Genomic DNA, 17,093 nt, shown 5'->3' on the forward strand with positions numbered 1-17,093 from the left:
CAGGGTAAAACAGTGTAAACTTACAGTGGTTTTTATAAAATCTAAATGTAAATGACAAAATAAATACTCAGAATATGTAAAAAGTGGGAAAGGGATCAACACATGTCACTATGAAAAGCAATGAACCACAAATTAGAGAGTGTTAAGAAAAGTAGGAAAAACAAATATAAGAAATACAGAAAACCACTTACAGGGTAGAAGTATTGGGTTCTTCATTTTTAGAAATTTATTTCATTATAAATGTATTACACCAATAAAAACAATAAATAAAAAGTACAAAACAATAAATACTAATCAAAACAAAAATATTGACTAACAGAATTAAAACAAAAAATACAACTGTATGTAATCTAGAAGGAACTCAAAACCTAAGGAAACAAGTAGACTAAAAGCAAAAGATTTGAGTGTTACATATAAAAACTGGGTTGTTAAAATTATGGTATGCAAAACACAATTTAAAATAAAAATTTATATGAGATAAAATATATTTAAATTCAAACAAATTTTTGAAAAGCGGCAAAGTGGAATATTATGTAAGATAAAGGGATATTTCCCTTATAATAATGCAATAAGAATAGATACACTTCCAACTCACATTGTAGTTCCCAGATATATAAAGGTAAGATTTAGAGAAGTGAATAAAGAAATAGAAAGCAACACTGCAATACAAGCAGACACCAATCTGTACTTAATGTAAAGGAAAAGTTAAGCAAAATTATACTCACAAAACTGACAATTTAAAAAAAATATTTTAAACTAATTTGACTTGTATATTCAATATTCTCAATAACTAATGGAATATTATACTGTACGAGCAGTAAAGCTGGGGTGGCAAGATTATGGTACGTAAATAAAATTTAAAACAAAAAGTTATATGAGATTAAGTATATTTTAATATTAAAAATCCCAGAAAACACACAAAACAGAATATTATGTAAAGATAAAAAGGACCTTTCCCTTAGGATACTGCAATAAGAATAGATAAACCTACAACTCTGCACCCCCATGTTTGTTACAATATTGTTCAACAGAGTCATCATGCGGAGGGAAACCAAACATCCCTTGAAATATGTGTGTTAAGCAATTTGGAATACAGAAACTACAAAATATGTTTACAGTCAAAACAGTTAATATATTTTGTAAAATTATATAATAAGGATAATTCTTAATGATGTTATATGAACTAAGTTCATATAAATTAAAGTCAAGATTCACAATCTTGTGATTCATTGTGCAGAATTCTACTAATATGACATGAAATTAAAAAAAAACTTTATGAACAGAAATGAGAATGGTGTTTGTGATGGGAGAGACAAAAAATGAACCCTTGTTTTAATGGGAATTGATTTTTTTCTTTCTGAGATGTAGAAGTTTTTAATGCAGTTGTCTTTATCCTATAAATAAGCACAAATTCATCAATACATAGATGACGAGTATGCATATAATGTCAGCTCTGAAGTAGGAGCATTGCAAATTTAAGGCCATCCTCAATAACATAATAAGAAACTCTCTCCAAATATAAATAAAATGGGGCTGGGATGTAGCTCATTAACAGAGTACCACAGGATTCAATCTCTATTACATTTACAAGAAGAAAATTTTCATTACTATGTACATGGGCAAGATGAAAAACAAACACAAATGAAATATTAAATTCATAAACAAAACAGGTGAAATATTTACAAAAACCAGTAAAAGCACACATAATTTTATTGGGAATAGAAACAAAAATGATGCATATTGTTTTGGGGACAGGTACTGGGAATTGAACACAGGGTCACTGAATCACTGAGCTAAATCCCCAACTCTATTTTGTATTTTATTTAAACACAGGGTCTGAGTTGCTTAACAACTCATTTTTGCTGAGGCTGGTTTTGAACTTGCAATCTCCTGCCTCAGCCTCCTGACCCACTGGGATTACTGGTGTACATCAACTTGCATGACAAGAAACATGCACATATTAATTTCAACTTACAATGTCCTAATTTGTGAAATAATGGAAATTGCCATCTAATCATAAAATGTAGGTTAAAAATTAAATGAACATTACTCAGTGATATAAGGAAACCTACTCTATGACATAAAATCTACACTATAAAATAAAAAAAGGAAAGAAAAATTCAAAATCAATAAAATTTTAATTAACCACAGATGTGTTATTGCACAAGCCCTTTTACTTAACTCCAATTTACAACTGTGACTATAGACCCAAAAAGAGCATTCATTGTGAATCTTGACTTTAATTTCACAGAAAATCCATTATAAGTATTCATAAAGAACTGTGATAAGGGAATTTTAATGAATTAATATATAAATAATACTAGAGAAACTGATTTATGATATTAATTTATTACAATGGTTTGACCTATATGTCTCCAAAAATATGCACAGGTTTCCTAAAGACCCACAAATAAATGATGATCTTGCAGATCATGCTGACCCTCACAAGCAAAGGGAAATTTTGGTGGTTAACTTGTATGAACTCGGACATCACTGGAGAAAAAATAGAACTTGAAAGAATTTGAAAGCATGCTAAACATAGAGCAGCACATGCAATGATAACAAGAGAAAAAAAAAACTAAGCTTATGAAAAATCTTTGTTGGATAAATTCTCAACATTTTTTAAAATTATAATTTTTCTCTTTTTTACATTTTATTTTAGCAGACTGCATTTTGATTCATTGTATACAAACGGGGTAAAACTTTTCATTTCTATGGTTGTACACGATGTAGATTTACATAATTCATGTAATAATACATGAACATAGGGTAATGATGTCTGCTTCAATTCACTGTCTTTCCTGCTCCTGTCCCCACCCCCTCATTTCCCTCTACACAATCCAAAGTTCCTCCATTTTTCTCTTACCTCTCACCCCATTATATATCATTATCCACTTTTCAAAGAAAACATTTGCCTCTCATTTTTTAGGATTGGCTTCTTTCACTTAGCATGATATTTTCTAACTTCATCCATTTACCTGCAAATGCATTAATTTTATTCTTTATAGATGAATGATATTTTATTTTGTACATATATCACAGTTTTTTTGTCCACTCATCTATTTAAGGCATCTAGGTTGCTTCCACAATCCAGTTATTGTGAATTCATCTGCTATAAACACTGATGTGGCTGTATTACTGGACTCTGCTGATTTTAAGTCCTTTGGGTATAAACCAAGGAGTGGGATAACTGGGTCAAATGGTGGGTGCACTCCAAGTTTTCTGAGGAATCTCCATACTGCTTTCCAGAGTGGCTGCATCAATTTGCAACTCCACCAGCAATGTAAAAGTGTGCCTTTTCCCCCACATCCATGCCAACATCTATGATTCCTTGTGTTGTTGATAATAGCATTGTAATTGGGGTAAGATGAAACCATAGGGTGGTTTTGATTTGCATTTCTCTAATTGCTAGAGTTGTTGAACACTTTTTATATTTGTTGATCATCTGTATATCTTCTTCTGTGAAGTGTCTGCCCAGTTCCTAAGCCCATTTGTTGACTGGGTTCTTTGTATTTCTGGTGTAAAATTTTGTAATTTCTTTATAAATTTTTGAGATTTGTGCTCTATCTGAAGTGCATGTGAAAAAGAATTTCTCCCACTTTGTATGACCTCTTTTCACATTATTCATTGTTTTCTTTGCTGGGAAAATGCATTTTAATTTGAATTCATCCCACTTGTTTATTCTTACTTTCATTTCTTATGCTCTGGGAGTTTTGTTAAGGAAGTCTGGCCCTAAGTCAACATGATGATGATTCGGACCTACTTTATCTTCTATTTGGTGCAGGGTCTCTACTCTAATTTCTAGGTCCTTGATCAATTTTGAGTTAATTTTTTTGCAGGGTGAAAGACAGGAATTTAATATTCTTTTTCTGCATATGAATTTCCAGTTTCCCCAGCACCATTTGTTGAAAAGGATATCTTTTCTCCATTGTATGTTTTTGGCACCTTTCTCTAGTATGAAATAACTGTATTTTTGTGGGTTTATCTCTGTGCCTTCTATTCTGTACCTTTGGTCTCCCTGTCTATTTTGCTGTCAATTCTATGCTATTATTGTTACTATTGCTCTGCAGTATGGTTTAAGGTCTGTTATTGTGATAACTCCTTTTCCTATTGTGATAACTCCTTTTTCACTCTTCCTGCTCAAGTTTGCTTTGGCTATTCTGGGTCTCCTATTCTTCCAGATTAATTTCATGATTGCTTTCCCTATTTCTATGAGGACTGTTATTTGGATTTTAATTGGCACTACATTAAATCTGTATAGTGTCTTTGGTAGTATGGCCATTTTGACAATATTATTTCTGCCTATCCAAGAACATGGGAGATCTTTCCATCTTCTAAGGTTTTCTTTAATTTCTTTCTTTAGTGTTCTGTAGAGAGGTCTTTCACCTCTTTTGTTGGATTGATTTCCAAATATTTTATTTCTTTGAGGCTATTGTGAATGGGGTAATTATCCTAATTTTTCTGTTAGAGAAGTCATCACTTATGAATAGAAGTGCATTAGATTTATGAGAGTTGATTTTATATTCTGCTACTTTGCTGAATTAATTTATTAGTTCTATTTCTGGTGGAGATTTTTGGATTCCATAAATATAGAATCATGTTGTCAGTAAATAGTGATAACTTGAGTTCTTTTCCCATTCATATCCCTTTACTTTCTTTTTACTGTCTGATTCTCTGGCTAGTGTTTTAAGAATGATGTTGAATAAAAGTGGTGAAAGAGGGCATCCCTGACTTGTTCTAGTTTTTAATGGGAATGCTTTCAGTTTTTCTCCAAATAGAATAATGTGGGCCATGGGCTTAGCATAGATAGTCTTTACCATGTTGAGGTATGTTCCTACTATCCCCATATTTTCTAGTTTTGAGCGGGAAATGGTGCTGTATTTAATCAAATGCTTTTTTCTGTTGATGTGATGAATAACAATTATTAATTTTCAGATGTTGAACTAACTTTCCATCCCTGGGATGAACCCCACTTGATTATGGTGCACTATATTTTTAATATTATTTGTATGCAATTTGCGAGAATTTTGTTAAGGAGTTTTTTATCTATGTTCATCAGGGATATTGGTCTAAAGTTTTCTTTTTTTTGATGCATCTTTATCTGATTTTGGTGAAACCAGATTCATAGAACGAGTTTGGAAGAGTTTCCTCTCTTTCTAGTTCATGGAATCCTTTGAGGAATATTAGTATTAGTTCTTGTTTGACCGTCTTGTAGATCTTGGCTGAGAATCCATCTAGTCCCAGGCTTTTCTTGCTTGGTAGGCTTTTGATGGTTTCTTTTATTTTATTATTTGAAATTGAACTGTCTAAATTTTCTATGTACCCCTCATTCAGTTTGGGAGGATTATGTATCTCTAGAAATTTCTTGATGTCTTCTCTTATCCATGCATCATTCAATAGGGTATTAATAAGTCTACAGGTTTTGGAGTAGTGTCTGTCCTTTATTTTATCATTGATTTCTAATTTCATTCCATTATGATCTAATAGAACACGAGGTAGTATCTCTATTTTTTTGTATTTACTAACATATGCTTTATGGCATAACATATGGTCTATTTTACAGAAGGGTCCATGTGCTGCTGAGAAGAAAGTGTACTTGCTCCTTGATGGATGGAATATTCTACATATGTCTGTTAAGTCTAAGTTATTGATTATGTTACTGAGTTACGGTTTCTTTGTTCAGCTTTGTTTGAAAGATCTGTCCAGTGATGAGAGTGATGTGTTAAAGTCACCCATTATTATTGTGTTGTGGTCTATTTGATTCCTGGAACTGAGAAGAATTTGTGTATTGTACATGGATGCTATTACTTAGGGCATATATATATTTATGATTGTTATGTCATGCTGATTTGTTTCCCTTAAGCAGTATGAAATGTCCTTCATTATCTCTTCTGACTAACTTTGGCTTGAAATCTACTTTATCTGACATGAGGATGAAAACCACAGCTTTTTTACTGAATTCATGTGTGTGATATGTTATTTTCCCATCCTTTCACCTCTAGTCTGTGGATGTTTTTTTCTCTTGCAGGTAACATATTGTTGGGTCTTTCTTTTTAATTCAATCTGCCCGTCTATGTTTTTGATTAATGAGTTTAGGCCATTAACATTCAGGACTATTATTGAGATATGATTTATATTCCTGGTCATTTTGGCTTATTATTTGCTTTTAAATGTGAATTGGTTTCTCATTTGATTGGATTTTCCTTAAGATAGTTACTCCCTTTGTGAACTTCCATTGTTGTTTTTTATTTCCTCCTCATGGAATATCTTGCTGAGAATGTTCTGTAATGCCAGTTATTTGTAAATTTTTCTAACTTTTGTTTATCATGGAAGGATATTATTTCCTAATCAAATCTGAAGGTTAGTTTTGCTGGGTATAAGATTCTTGGTTGGCAGCCAGGTTGTTGCAGAGATTGAAATATATTTTTCCATGCTCTTCTAGCTTTTAGGGTCTGAGCTGAGAAATGTGCTGATATTCACATTGGTTTCCCCTTGTATGTAATTAATATATTTTTCTTGCAGTCTTTAAAATTCTATCTTTATTTTGTATCTTAAACATTTTTGTTATAATATGCCTTGGTGTGGATGTGTTGTAATTTTGTAACCTTTGTGTCCTGTAAGTGTCTCATATGTGATTTTCCATTTTATTCTTCAGGTCTGGGTAATTTTCTGATATTGTTTAATTAAATAAGTTGTTCATTCCTTTGGTTTAAAACTCTGTGCCTTCCCCAATCCCAATAATTCTTAAATTTGGTCTTTTCATGTTATCCCACAATTTTTCAAGGTTCTGTTTTTGATTTCTCAACATCTCTGTATGGTCAACTTCATTTTCAAGATTAAATATTTTGTCTTCATTGTCTGAGGTTCTGTCTTCCAAGTGATCTAGTCTGTTGGTGATGCTTTCTACTGAGTTTATTTGGTTTATTGCTTCCTTCATTTCAAGAATTTGGTTTTTTTTTTTTCCAGAATTTCTATCTTGTTATTGGTATAATATTTTGCATTTGCTCTTTTAAATTGAACCTTTTGTTGCCTGCATTTGCTTTCTTATATCATCCTTTACAGATCATGTTAAGTTTGTACATTCTAAACTCCTTTCTGACATTTTTTCTAACAAACTATCAATAGGTTTTATTAATATAGTATCTTGGTTTGTCTAGGGCAATTTCTTCCATTGTTTCTTCATGCTGTTTGTGTACTTTCCCCTTTAGCAGTGCAGATCTGAGATATTACAGTTTCTGCCCTCTAGATTTATAATGTCCCTGCAAGTTTCCCATACCTGGACTTTAAGGGGCAGATCAATATTAGCAGCACCCAGTACAAATGATATGCAGCCAAAAACCAAATAGCCCCTATGAAAATGTTAATAGTTTTTTCATAATAAACAGAGAGGATGAGTTCAATTATTATTGCAGTAAAACCAACAGGTTTGTAATGAGGTCTAAATTTCTAATGATGGACAAAGAGGAGGGGGAGGGGTGTAGAATATAACTGTTAATGAGATAAGCAGAGAGTATTTACTAGATCATAGGAAGAGTGAACATGGAATCAAAAAATGTTGGTTGTTAGCATGAGAAAAGGGTTAAAGAGACTCTGAGGAAGCAGGTAAACAAAAAGAAAATGGAGCAAAATCAATAAAAATAAATAAATAAATAAACAATTAAAAAGAGAAAAAGAAAAAAGGGTATATGACATAACAATCATATGCTATTCAGATGTCTCAGTCTTCAGTAGCCTGATGCATGAGAGGTACCTGACAATGAACTTCCAGTTAGCATCTCAGGATGGGCATTGTTCCACCTAGTGATGGTGGTTTCTGCCTCAGGGATAATCCAAGATGGCTGCACATCTTCCAAATGTGTTGGTAGATGGGGAGCTGCAGCACAGGTGCTGAATCTGAGCCGGGTGTGGGTGGGCCAGGGTCTTGATGCAAACCTCAACATTTTGAGGTTTGGCTTTCTACTTCATTTTGGGGCCTCAGCTGTGTTCTCCACTATGTGTACACCACATTATTTAACATCACTGAATTACTCTAAGTATCACTTATCTAAAGTGAAGGATGTGTAACAACACACCAAGAGAGAGATAAAGACTAAAAGGAATGTCATTAACATATTATCTATGCCAAAAAATTGCCCTTTTATTCTTGAAAGCACAAATCTGAAACTCATTCTTGTAGACAAGTGTCCAAAAGATATTTTGTAAGGGAAGAAAATTAAATATTAATTAAGAATTTTGAAGGAAAGTTAGGCTTACCCAAAAAGACCAAGTTTCTGTAGTTCTCTAACATCACATCTCTATATAAGTTTTGCTGAGCAGGCTGCAGGCATTCCCACTCCTCTTCAGTAAAATCAATGGCCACATCCCTGAAGGTCAACCGTTCCTGAAATAAGAACAGATGAATAAATAAAACATTGACCACAGGATCATTCAGAGTTTGTCATTTAACTGAAGTTAAAATGAGAGTTAGTAGAAAGATTCTCATGTAAGTGATGACTTTGGGATACTATTATCTAACTCTGACGAAAAGCAAGATAAGTCCAAAAGAGTATATATACTCCATTTTCATGAATTAAAATATAAAATTCAGGCATCAACACAAGAATATACATTTTGTTATTTTATATATCATGTTAAATTGTCTATATCTCTCAGATGTGAAAGTTATGGTGATTAAGATGGGGAACTCTCAAACTTTAATTGTACAAGCAAGAATCAGAAATTTACTAAAATCTCATTCAATAGTTCTGGGATGAAGCTAGATTTTCTGAATACATAGCAAACTCCCTAGTGATTCCAGCACCCAGTGGTATAAGAGAAACTTGAAAAACAATGTAGGCCATTAAAAGAAAAATTTAGTGGTGAATTTGAGTTCAAATATTTTATGGTATTTATGTATGTTATTAAAATAACAGATAACAACAATCTGGCTTGGATTTTTTTCTTAATTCAAACTTTTTAATATATAAAGCAAAAATTGTACATATGTGTGCAATATAAAGTTTTGATACATGTATATATTGTATCTTTATAACAGAATAAACACATCAGGTCTACCACTTTTTATTTAACTATATTTGTTCTTCTTAGTAGTATATGATATTAGAGCCATTTTGATAAAATTATACAAGCAAGGGATATATCTTATTCTAATTAGGATCTTAGTCTTATGGGTGGGCATGATGGTGGGATTCACTTATGTATTTTTATATGTGTACATAGAAAAATTATGTTTAAATTATTCTACTCTTTCCTATTCCTATTCTTATTCCTACCTTTCATTCACTATTTTCTAATCTATTGAACTGCTCTTCTTACCCTCCCCTACTTTATGTGGTTTAGCTTCCACATATCAGCAAAAATATTTGAACTTTGGTTTTGGGGATTGGTTTATTTCACTTAACATAATATTCTCCAGATCCATTCATTTACTTGCCAACAGTCATAAAAAGTCAATCTTATTTATGGCTAAGTAATATTCCATTGGGTATATAAGGCAAAATCTTTATCCATGCATCTGTTGAATGGCACCCAGGTTGGTATCTTAGCTTAGCTATTGTGCTGGTATAAACATTGATGTGGCTATGTCACTACAGTATGATGATTTTATGTCCATTGGTTATATACTAAGGAGTGAGATAACTGGGGGTTAAAAGGGGGTTCCATTCCTAGTTTTTTGAAAAATCATACTGCTTTCCAGAGGGTTTGCAACAACCTACAGTCCTACCAACAATGTATGAGCATTCTATTTCCCCACATTCTCATGAACATTTGTTATTACTTGTTATTTTTGATAATTGCCATTCTGACTGGAGTAAGATGTCATCTCAGTGTAAATTTTTTTCTCTACTATCAAAAGATGGTAAATATTTTCCAGAAATTTGATTATTCCTATTTATTCTTTTAGTTTCTTTGCCCCTTTATTTATTGTTTTGTGTGTGTTAAGCTTTTTGAAGTCTTTGTATATCCTAGAAATTAACAGCCTATGCTGGTGACAAAAGAGATTCCCCATTCTGTAGGTTTTATTTCCATGCTATTGATTGTTCTTTTGCTGTGAAGAAAATATTTACTTTGGTGCCATCTCATTCACTGAATTATTTTAGAATCTTGTTCAGGAAGTCAGTTCCTCTTCCAATGTGTTGAAGTACTTGGCCTACCATTTCTTCTAGTAAGTTCAGGGTTTCTGGTATAATTTTGAGGTCTTTGATCCACTCAGACTTGATTTTTCTGCGGGGTGAGAAATAGGGATTAACCTTTATTCTATTATATGTGAATTTCTAGTTTTCCCAGCACCATTTGTTGAAAAGGCTACCTTTTTTCCAGTATGTGTTTTTAGCACCTTTGTCTAATATGAGGTAATTGTATTTATTTGGGTTTTTCTGTATCTTCTCTTCTATTCCCTTGACCTTCTTGCCTATTTTGGTGCGAATATCATGTGGGTTTTGTTACTTTAGCTCTGTAGTACAATTTAAGTCCTGGTATTTTAATGTTTCCTGCTTCATACTTAAAAAGGTCACTTTACCTATTCTGGGCCTATTATTTTTCAAAATAAATTTTATGACTGCTTTTTCTATTCCTATGAGGACATCATTGAAATTTTGTAGGGGATTTATTTGAATTCGTATAGCACTTTTGGCAGTATGGCCATTTTGATACTGATTCTCCCTATCCAAGAACATGGAAAGTGTTTCCATCTTCTAAGGTTTTCCTTAAATTCTTAATGTTCTGTGGTTTTTATTGTACAGATCCTTCAACTCTATTGTTGGGTTGATTCTTAAGTATTTTAATTTTTTGGAGGCTATTGTGAATGGGATGTTTTTTCTAACTTCTCTTTCAGCTGATGCATTATTGCTGTACAGAAATAAAATTAATTTTGTGTTAATTTTATATCCTGCTATTTTGCTGAATTCATTCATGTGTTCTAGATTTGCTGAATTCATTCATGTGTTCTACAAGTACTGGTGGATTTTCTTGGGACTTCAAAGTATAGAATCATGTCATGAGCAAAAAGAGACAGTTTGAGCTCTTCATTTTCTATTTGTATCCCTTTCTTTCTTTTGCCTAATTGCTCTGGCTAGAGTTTCAAGAAGTATGTTGAATAGAAGTAGTGAAAGTGGGCATCATTGTCTCTTTTCTGTTTTAAATGGGAATGATTTCAGTTTCCCATTTAGAATGATATTGGCCTTGGGTTTGTCATATATAGTTTTTACAATATTGAGGTTTCTTCTATTCCTAGTTTTTCCAGTGTTCTACACATGAATGGATATTGTATTTTATTAAAGGTCTTTTCTGCATTTATTGAGGAAATCATGTGTTCCCGTCTTTAAGACTATGTATGCAATATATTACATTTATTGATTTCCATGTGTTGAAACAACCTTGAATCTGTAGCATGAAAACCACTTGACCATGTGTTTTTGTATGCAATTTGCCAGTATTTTTTTAATATCTTTTGCATCTGTGTTCATGAAGGATGTTGGTGTAAAGTTTTCTTTCCTTGATGTGTCTTTGGTTTTGGTATCAGTGTGCTACCTCCTTCATAGAATTAGTTTGCAAGAGTACCTTTCTTTTCAGTTTTCTGGAATAACTTGAGGAGGGTTGATGTTAGTTCTTTTGTAAAAGCCTGGAGGAATTTGGCTGAGAATCCATCAGACACTAGGCTTTTCTTTTTTGGGGTAGGTTTTTGATGGCTTCTTCTATTTCTTTACTACAAATTGATCTGCTTAAATGTTCTATATCCTTCTTGTTCAATTTGGTTAGGTCATTAGACTAGGAATTCATCATTGTATTCAAGATTTTCTAGTTAATTGGAGTATAATTTTTCAAAGTAGTCTTCTATTTCCTAAAGTTCACTGGTGTTTTTTTGATGATATCATTTTCATGAAGTATTTTAATAATTTGGGGTTTTTTTTCTGTCTTCTCTTTAGCTGACCTAAAAGTTTATCAATTTTGTTTGCTCTTTCAAAGAACCAACTTTTTGTTTCATTGAGTTTTTTAAACTTATTTTTAATGTCAATTTTACTGAGTTGGGCTCCGATTTATTTCCTGTCTTTCTATTGATATTGGTATTGATTTGCTCTTTCTTTTCTAGGCTCTTGAGATGTAACATTAGATTATTTATTTGGTGTCTTCCTGTTCTTTTAGTGAACAAGTTCAATGCTTTGAACTTCCTTCTTAGAGCCACCTTCACAGTATCCCAGAGGTTTTCAAACATTGTAACACTATTTTCATTTACTTCTAAGAATTTTTTACATAACCACTGATTTCTTCTGCTATCCATTCATCATTCAATAGTGAATTATTTAGTCTCTAGGTGTAAAACTAGTTTCTACTTTTTGTCTTATCACTAATTTCTAATTCAATTCTATTATTATCTGATAGTATGCAGGGCATTATCTTTCTTAAAATTTTTATTTGCTAAAAGTTGCTTTGTCGCCAAAAATAGAGTCTGTTTTTAGAAAATGTCCCAGGTGCTGTGGAGAAAGTGTATCAGTCATGGAAGAAATATTCTATGTTTGTTAAATCTATTGATTATATTTTTAGTACTGTAGCATCTTTACTTGATCTAATGTTGAAAGAGGCATGTTAAAGTTACCCAGTATTTTTTTCTTGTGGCCTATTTTTGATTCTTGATATTGAGGAGAGTCCTTGATGTACATAGCTGCTCCATTATTTGGTGCATAAATATTCATGACTGCTATTTCTTTTTTTTTTTTTTTTTTTGGTATGATTCCCGTAAGCAGTATGAAATGGTCTTCTTTGTATCTTTTGATGAATTTTGTTTTTAAGTATACCTTATCTGATATGAGAATAGAAATCCCTGCTTGTTTCTAAGGACCATGTGAATGACATTTTTCCCCCCAAACTTTCACCTTCAGTCTGTGGATGTTTTTTCTTTATGAGTAAGTCCTTTAAAGACAGTATGTTAATGGGCTTGTTTTTTTTTTTTTTAATTCAATCTACAAGCCTAAGTCTATTGTTCAATGAACTGAGTCCACTTACATTCAGTGTTCTTATTCAAAGATGCTTTTCATGTCCTGTCATTTTGGTTTATTTCTAGTTTTTAACTTGAATTCAATTCTTCTTTAATTGATCATTCTCCTAGTGTCATTTCTCTCTTGACTGGTTTTTGTTTTCATTCTCCATATATTCTTAATATATTTTGTTGATTATGTTTTGTAGTGCCAGCTTTAGAGTTGGAAATTATTTTAACTTTTGTTTATCATGAAAGGTTTTATTTTATCTTCAAATCTAAACATTAATTTTGCAGGATGTACAATTCTTGGTTGGATTCAATTTTCTTTAGAACTTGGTATATATAATTCTAAGACTTCCTAACTTTAAAGGTCTGGACTTCAAAATTGGCTCAGATTGGGGTTGGTTTTCCTCTAAGTGTGTGCCTAGTCTTTTTCTCTTGCTGCTTTTAAAATTCTATCACTTTTCTGTATGTTAGGTACTTTGAAAATAATGTGTCTTGGGCTGAAGATATAACTCAGTTGGTAGAGTGATTGTCTCACATGCAGAAGATCCTGGGTTCAATCCACAGCAAAAATAATAATAATAATAATAATAATAATAATAATAATAATGCCTTGAAGTAATAATAATAATAATCATAATAATGCCTTGAAGTAGATCTGTTGTAATTTTGTATATCTGGAATCCTATATGGTTTCTGTATTTCATTTTCCACTTAAGGTTTGGGAAATCTTTTGATATTTTTTCATTGAAAAGATTGGTCATTATTTTAACCTGTATTTCAGAGCCTTCATCTATCCTGATGAATTCTAAGTTTGGCCTTTTCAAACTATCCCATATTTCTTGAAAGTTCTGTTCATGACCCTTAACATTTTTTTCTGTGATTGAGATACTCTATGTTGTTTGGAAAGGTTTGTTCCCCTAACTTATTATATTGTTAGTGTTTCTACCTATTTGTGTGGATATGAAGCTGTACAATTTCTGCCTTATGAGTATATAGTGTCCCTCTATGTTACAATGACTTCATATTTTGGGAGAGAAATGATAGCAACAATCTATGCAAACAATATAAAGCAGTAGACTAGGTACTTAGTTTCTATTTTGACATCCACAGTGATATTGGTACAATATGCAGAAATAAAATCACCAATTACATTATTAAAAAAGTAAACAATCATAAATTATATCTGGCATAAAATAAAATAATAGCTATTTTTTATGACTTCTATATTTGCCATATTGATTACTGGCCTTGTATTGTGGTAGGGACATACATTATATACATCAAATAGTGTTAAGAGGTGTTAAGGACAGAGTTCAATATGAGGAAAGAAGAGATAGGAGAGTAGAAATGTTTGCAATTTCTAATGGCAAACAGGGCAAATTCAGTGGTCACATAGGATGTGTTGTTAATGAGGGGGAAGAAAAAGAGAAGTAAGAATATAAAAGAAGAAAGAGAACAAAATTTGGCTGTTAACAGTAGAAAAAGGAGAGAGGGAGATGAAAAAATAGAGTAGTGGCAAATACTACACAAAACAAAATCGAAATATGTTAATCAAAAACCAAAACCATATCCATTAAAAAATTGAGCATGTAAATAACAACCTTCAATAAAAAGGCTAGAAATGAGTAGAGAAACAAGTATATATATGTGTGTGTGTGTGTGTATAAAAGTTAAAAAACATTGTCATTGAATGATGTCATTGAAACAATCAGTACACATTCAAATAAAACAAAACAGTAAAAAAAATTGAAAATCTTCATGAAAAATGAAGAAATTAAGTGTTCATTTTCAATTACATTGGACAAAATAGTGAGTATGTTTGTCTGCTGTCTGTACCTGATTTTATTTCTTCTTGAGGTGTCAATGATACATGAGAGTATGGAGTGTGGGCTGTAGAGTTCTTCCTTTTTATTGTGATGCTCATCAAGTTGTAGTTTGGGGTTTAAACTTCTAAACTTCCCTATTTGCAGACTGGTAAGAGGTGAAATGGGAAAAGCTGTCCATTCTATTCTGAGGGTGTGTTCCCCATTGGGTTCTGTGAGTGGAGTTCCCATAGGCAGAGTTCCTGGTTGCAGGGACTTAGTTTTAGTGAGGTTCCAGAAGCTTTATTGCATGATGACTTGCTGGTAGTGTTGAATCAATATACTTCTGAAAGCTCAGTAGATGTCTATCTGTGATGGATGGGGCAGGCCAGGTGGTGAAATGATAGGTTAGGAGGTCTAGTCTATGGGTCAAATGGCAAAGCAGCTGACTGGACTGGGTGGGCATGGCAAGGAAGAGGCAGTCTGGCAGGCTGGATTATGTACCAGGCAGTGAAGATGCAGGTCAAGTAGACCAAGTTTTGGGCAGGGTGGGAGGCTTGAGGATCAGGGTATAAGGAGATCAGAGGGCCCAGGTGTCAGAATTGTAGGGACCAGGTAGGTGGGGCAGGCCATATAACTGGCAGGTACAATGGTCAGGGAAGGTTCCAGAATGGGAGCATCCACGTGGGTGCCAGGGATGGGTGGTTACTGGGGACTGAGCAATGCCATGAAAAAGTCAGGCTGGCAAGCTGAGAGCCAAGTTTCCTGACATCCACCATATTTACCTCCTGACCAATTGTATCTGGTTTTAAAAGTTCGTGAGACACAGGATATATGAGGTTGGGGAATTGGGTTCTCCCTAGCCTCTTCAACCTGAGTTCACCAGGGAATAATGCTCTTGATTTCTGATTTTCCTTGGGTCTGTTTGCTGGGCTTAGATAGATTTAAGTAGACCTAGCAGTTAACTCCCAGATCTGGGTTTCCACTTCCCTTTGGAACAGCTGTGGTGTACTACCAAGATGGTCCCTGGTTCAGCTGTCTAGGACTGATGATTGATAAACTCAGGGTGATTTTTTTGAAACCAATTTAATGAGTTGAACAACCTGGTTCAGCTTGGGCAGACTGTCCATCCAGTAACAGATATTTACACTCTAATTCTTGTAGAGAAGCAGTATTTCCACTGATTAAGTTTGGGATAGACAAGCTATGAGAACTGCTGTCTCACTAATACACAATCTTGCCTCAACAACAATCCTTTTTGATCATTTCAAATGTATGCATGTGACTCTAAGAGTTTTTCATTTCTTAATTCATAAAACCAAAAATAAAGTGATAGCAATAATTGAAGGATATGGAAAACAATAAACCCCAGGATAAAAGAGGAAGAACAAGCCCAAAGAGAAAAGGAGAACTATTATGCATCCCAGGGAGGGAAGAAAAACAATGGTTTCTGAACTTTCACAATTTCCTGTTCTTCTACTCTTTCCCTATCTCTCCTACTGACACATTCTGCTATGATTATTTCTAACTAAATCCTATAAAACTCAGACCCTTACTGTACCCAGTTGCTATTTTCTTTCTAGAAAAAGTGCCCCTCCATTGCTTAATAAAGCATCATTGATCTGTCAAGGTCTGTCCCCATGTCACCTCCATTTGTTTTCAGTAATGGTATTTATCTTTTGTTATATTTTATGAAGCATCCAGCAAATTATGGAGCTGAATTTTACCCAAATTTATTTGATCTGGAATTTAGAAGAAAAGAAATATTAAGGTCAAGAAAGTGTGAATTTTTAAAGAATTACCAAAGCAGAGCAGTTATAAAAGAGTAATGGAAACATTAAAAAGACAACAAGATCAAATTGATCAAAAGATATTTAAATTTTATGTGCACATACATAGTGATATCAACTTTTTATTCAATAAAACTACATTTTCATGTGAAAAAATTCAAAAATTATTTTTTTAAAACCTACAAATCAACTGGGCTTAGAGATAAAAAAAAAAAAAAACCACACACAGACACATTATTGATTCAGACATAGTGGCACATGTCTGTAATCTCAGCTGTTTGAGAGGCTGAGGCAAAAGGACTGTAAGTTCAAATCCACCTTCAGCAATACAGCAAGGCCCTAAGCAACTTAGTGAGACCATGTCTTAAAATAAAAAACAAAAACTAAAAGTTCTGGGGATGGAGACCAGTGGTTAAGCACCCTTGAGTAAAATCTCTGGTCAAAAAAATAAAAAAAGAAGAAGAAGAAGAAGGATGATCTATGTTATCTCAAAGAAGATTTTGTTTTGGGAGGTGGTAACCC

At 33.0% G+C, this 17,093-nt stretch overlaps 1 protein-coding gene across 1 annotated transcript in view; it reads right to left on the reverse strand.

The window, feature by feature from the left end:
• LOC124971132 (zinc finger protein 107-like) overlaps positions 1–15,033 on the reverse strand; it is a 30,292-nt gene extending 15,259 nt beyond the window's left edge. Inside the window, exons 1-3 of the mRNA XM_047534923.1 lie at positions 14,816–15,033; positions 10,155–10,224; positions 8,254–8,380 (exon numbers count right to left, since the gene is read on the reverse strand). Of these exons, the coding sequence (XP_047390879.1) occupies positions 8,254–8,380; positions 10,155–10,224; positions 14,816–15,033 (415 nt within the window). The remainder of the gene's footprint in view (positions 1–8,253; positions 8,381–10,154; positions 10,225–14,815) is intronic.
• Between the last annotated feature and the right edge of the window lie 2,060 nt (positions 15,034–17,093).

Source organism: Sciurus carolinensis, chromosome 19 (genome assembly GCF_902686445.1).
Source record: "Sciurus carolinensis chromosome 19, mSciCar1.2, whole genome shotgun sequence".
NCBI classification, from domain to species: domain Eukaryota; kingdom Metazoa; phylum Chordata; class Mammalia; order Rodentia; family Sciuridae; genus Sciurus; species Sciurus carolinensis.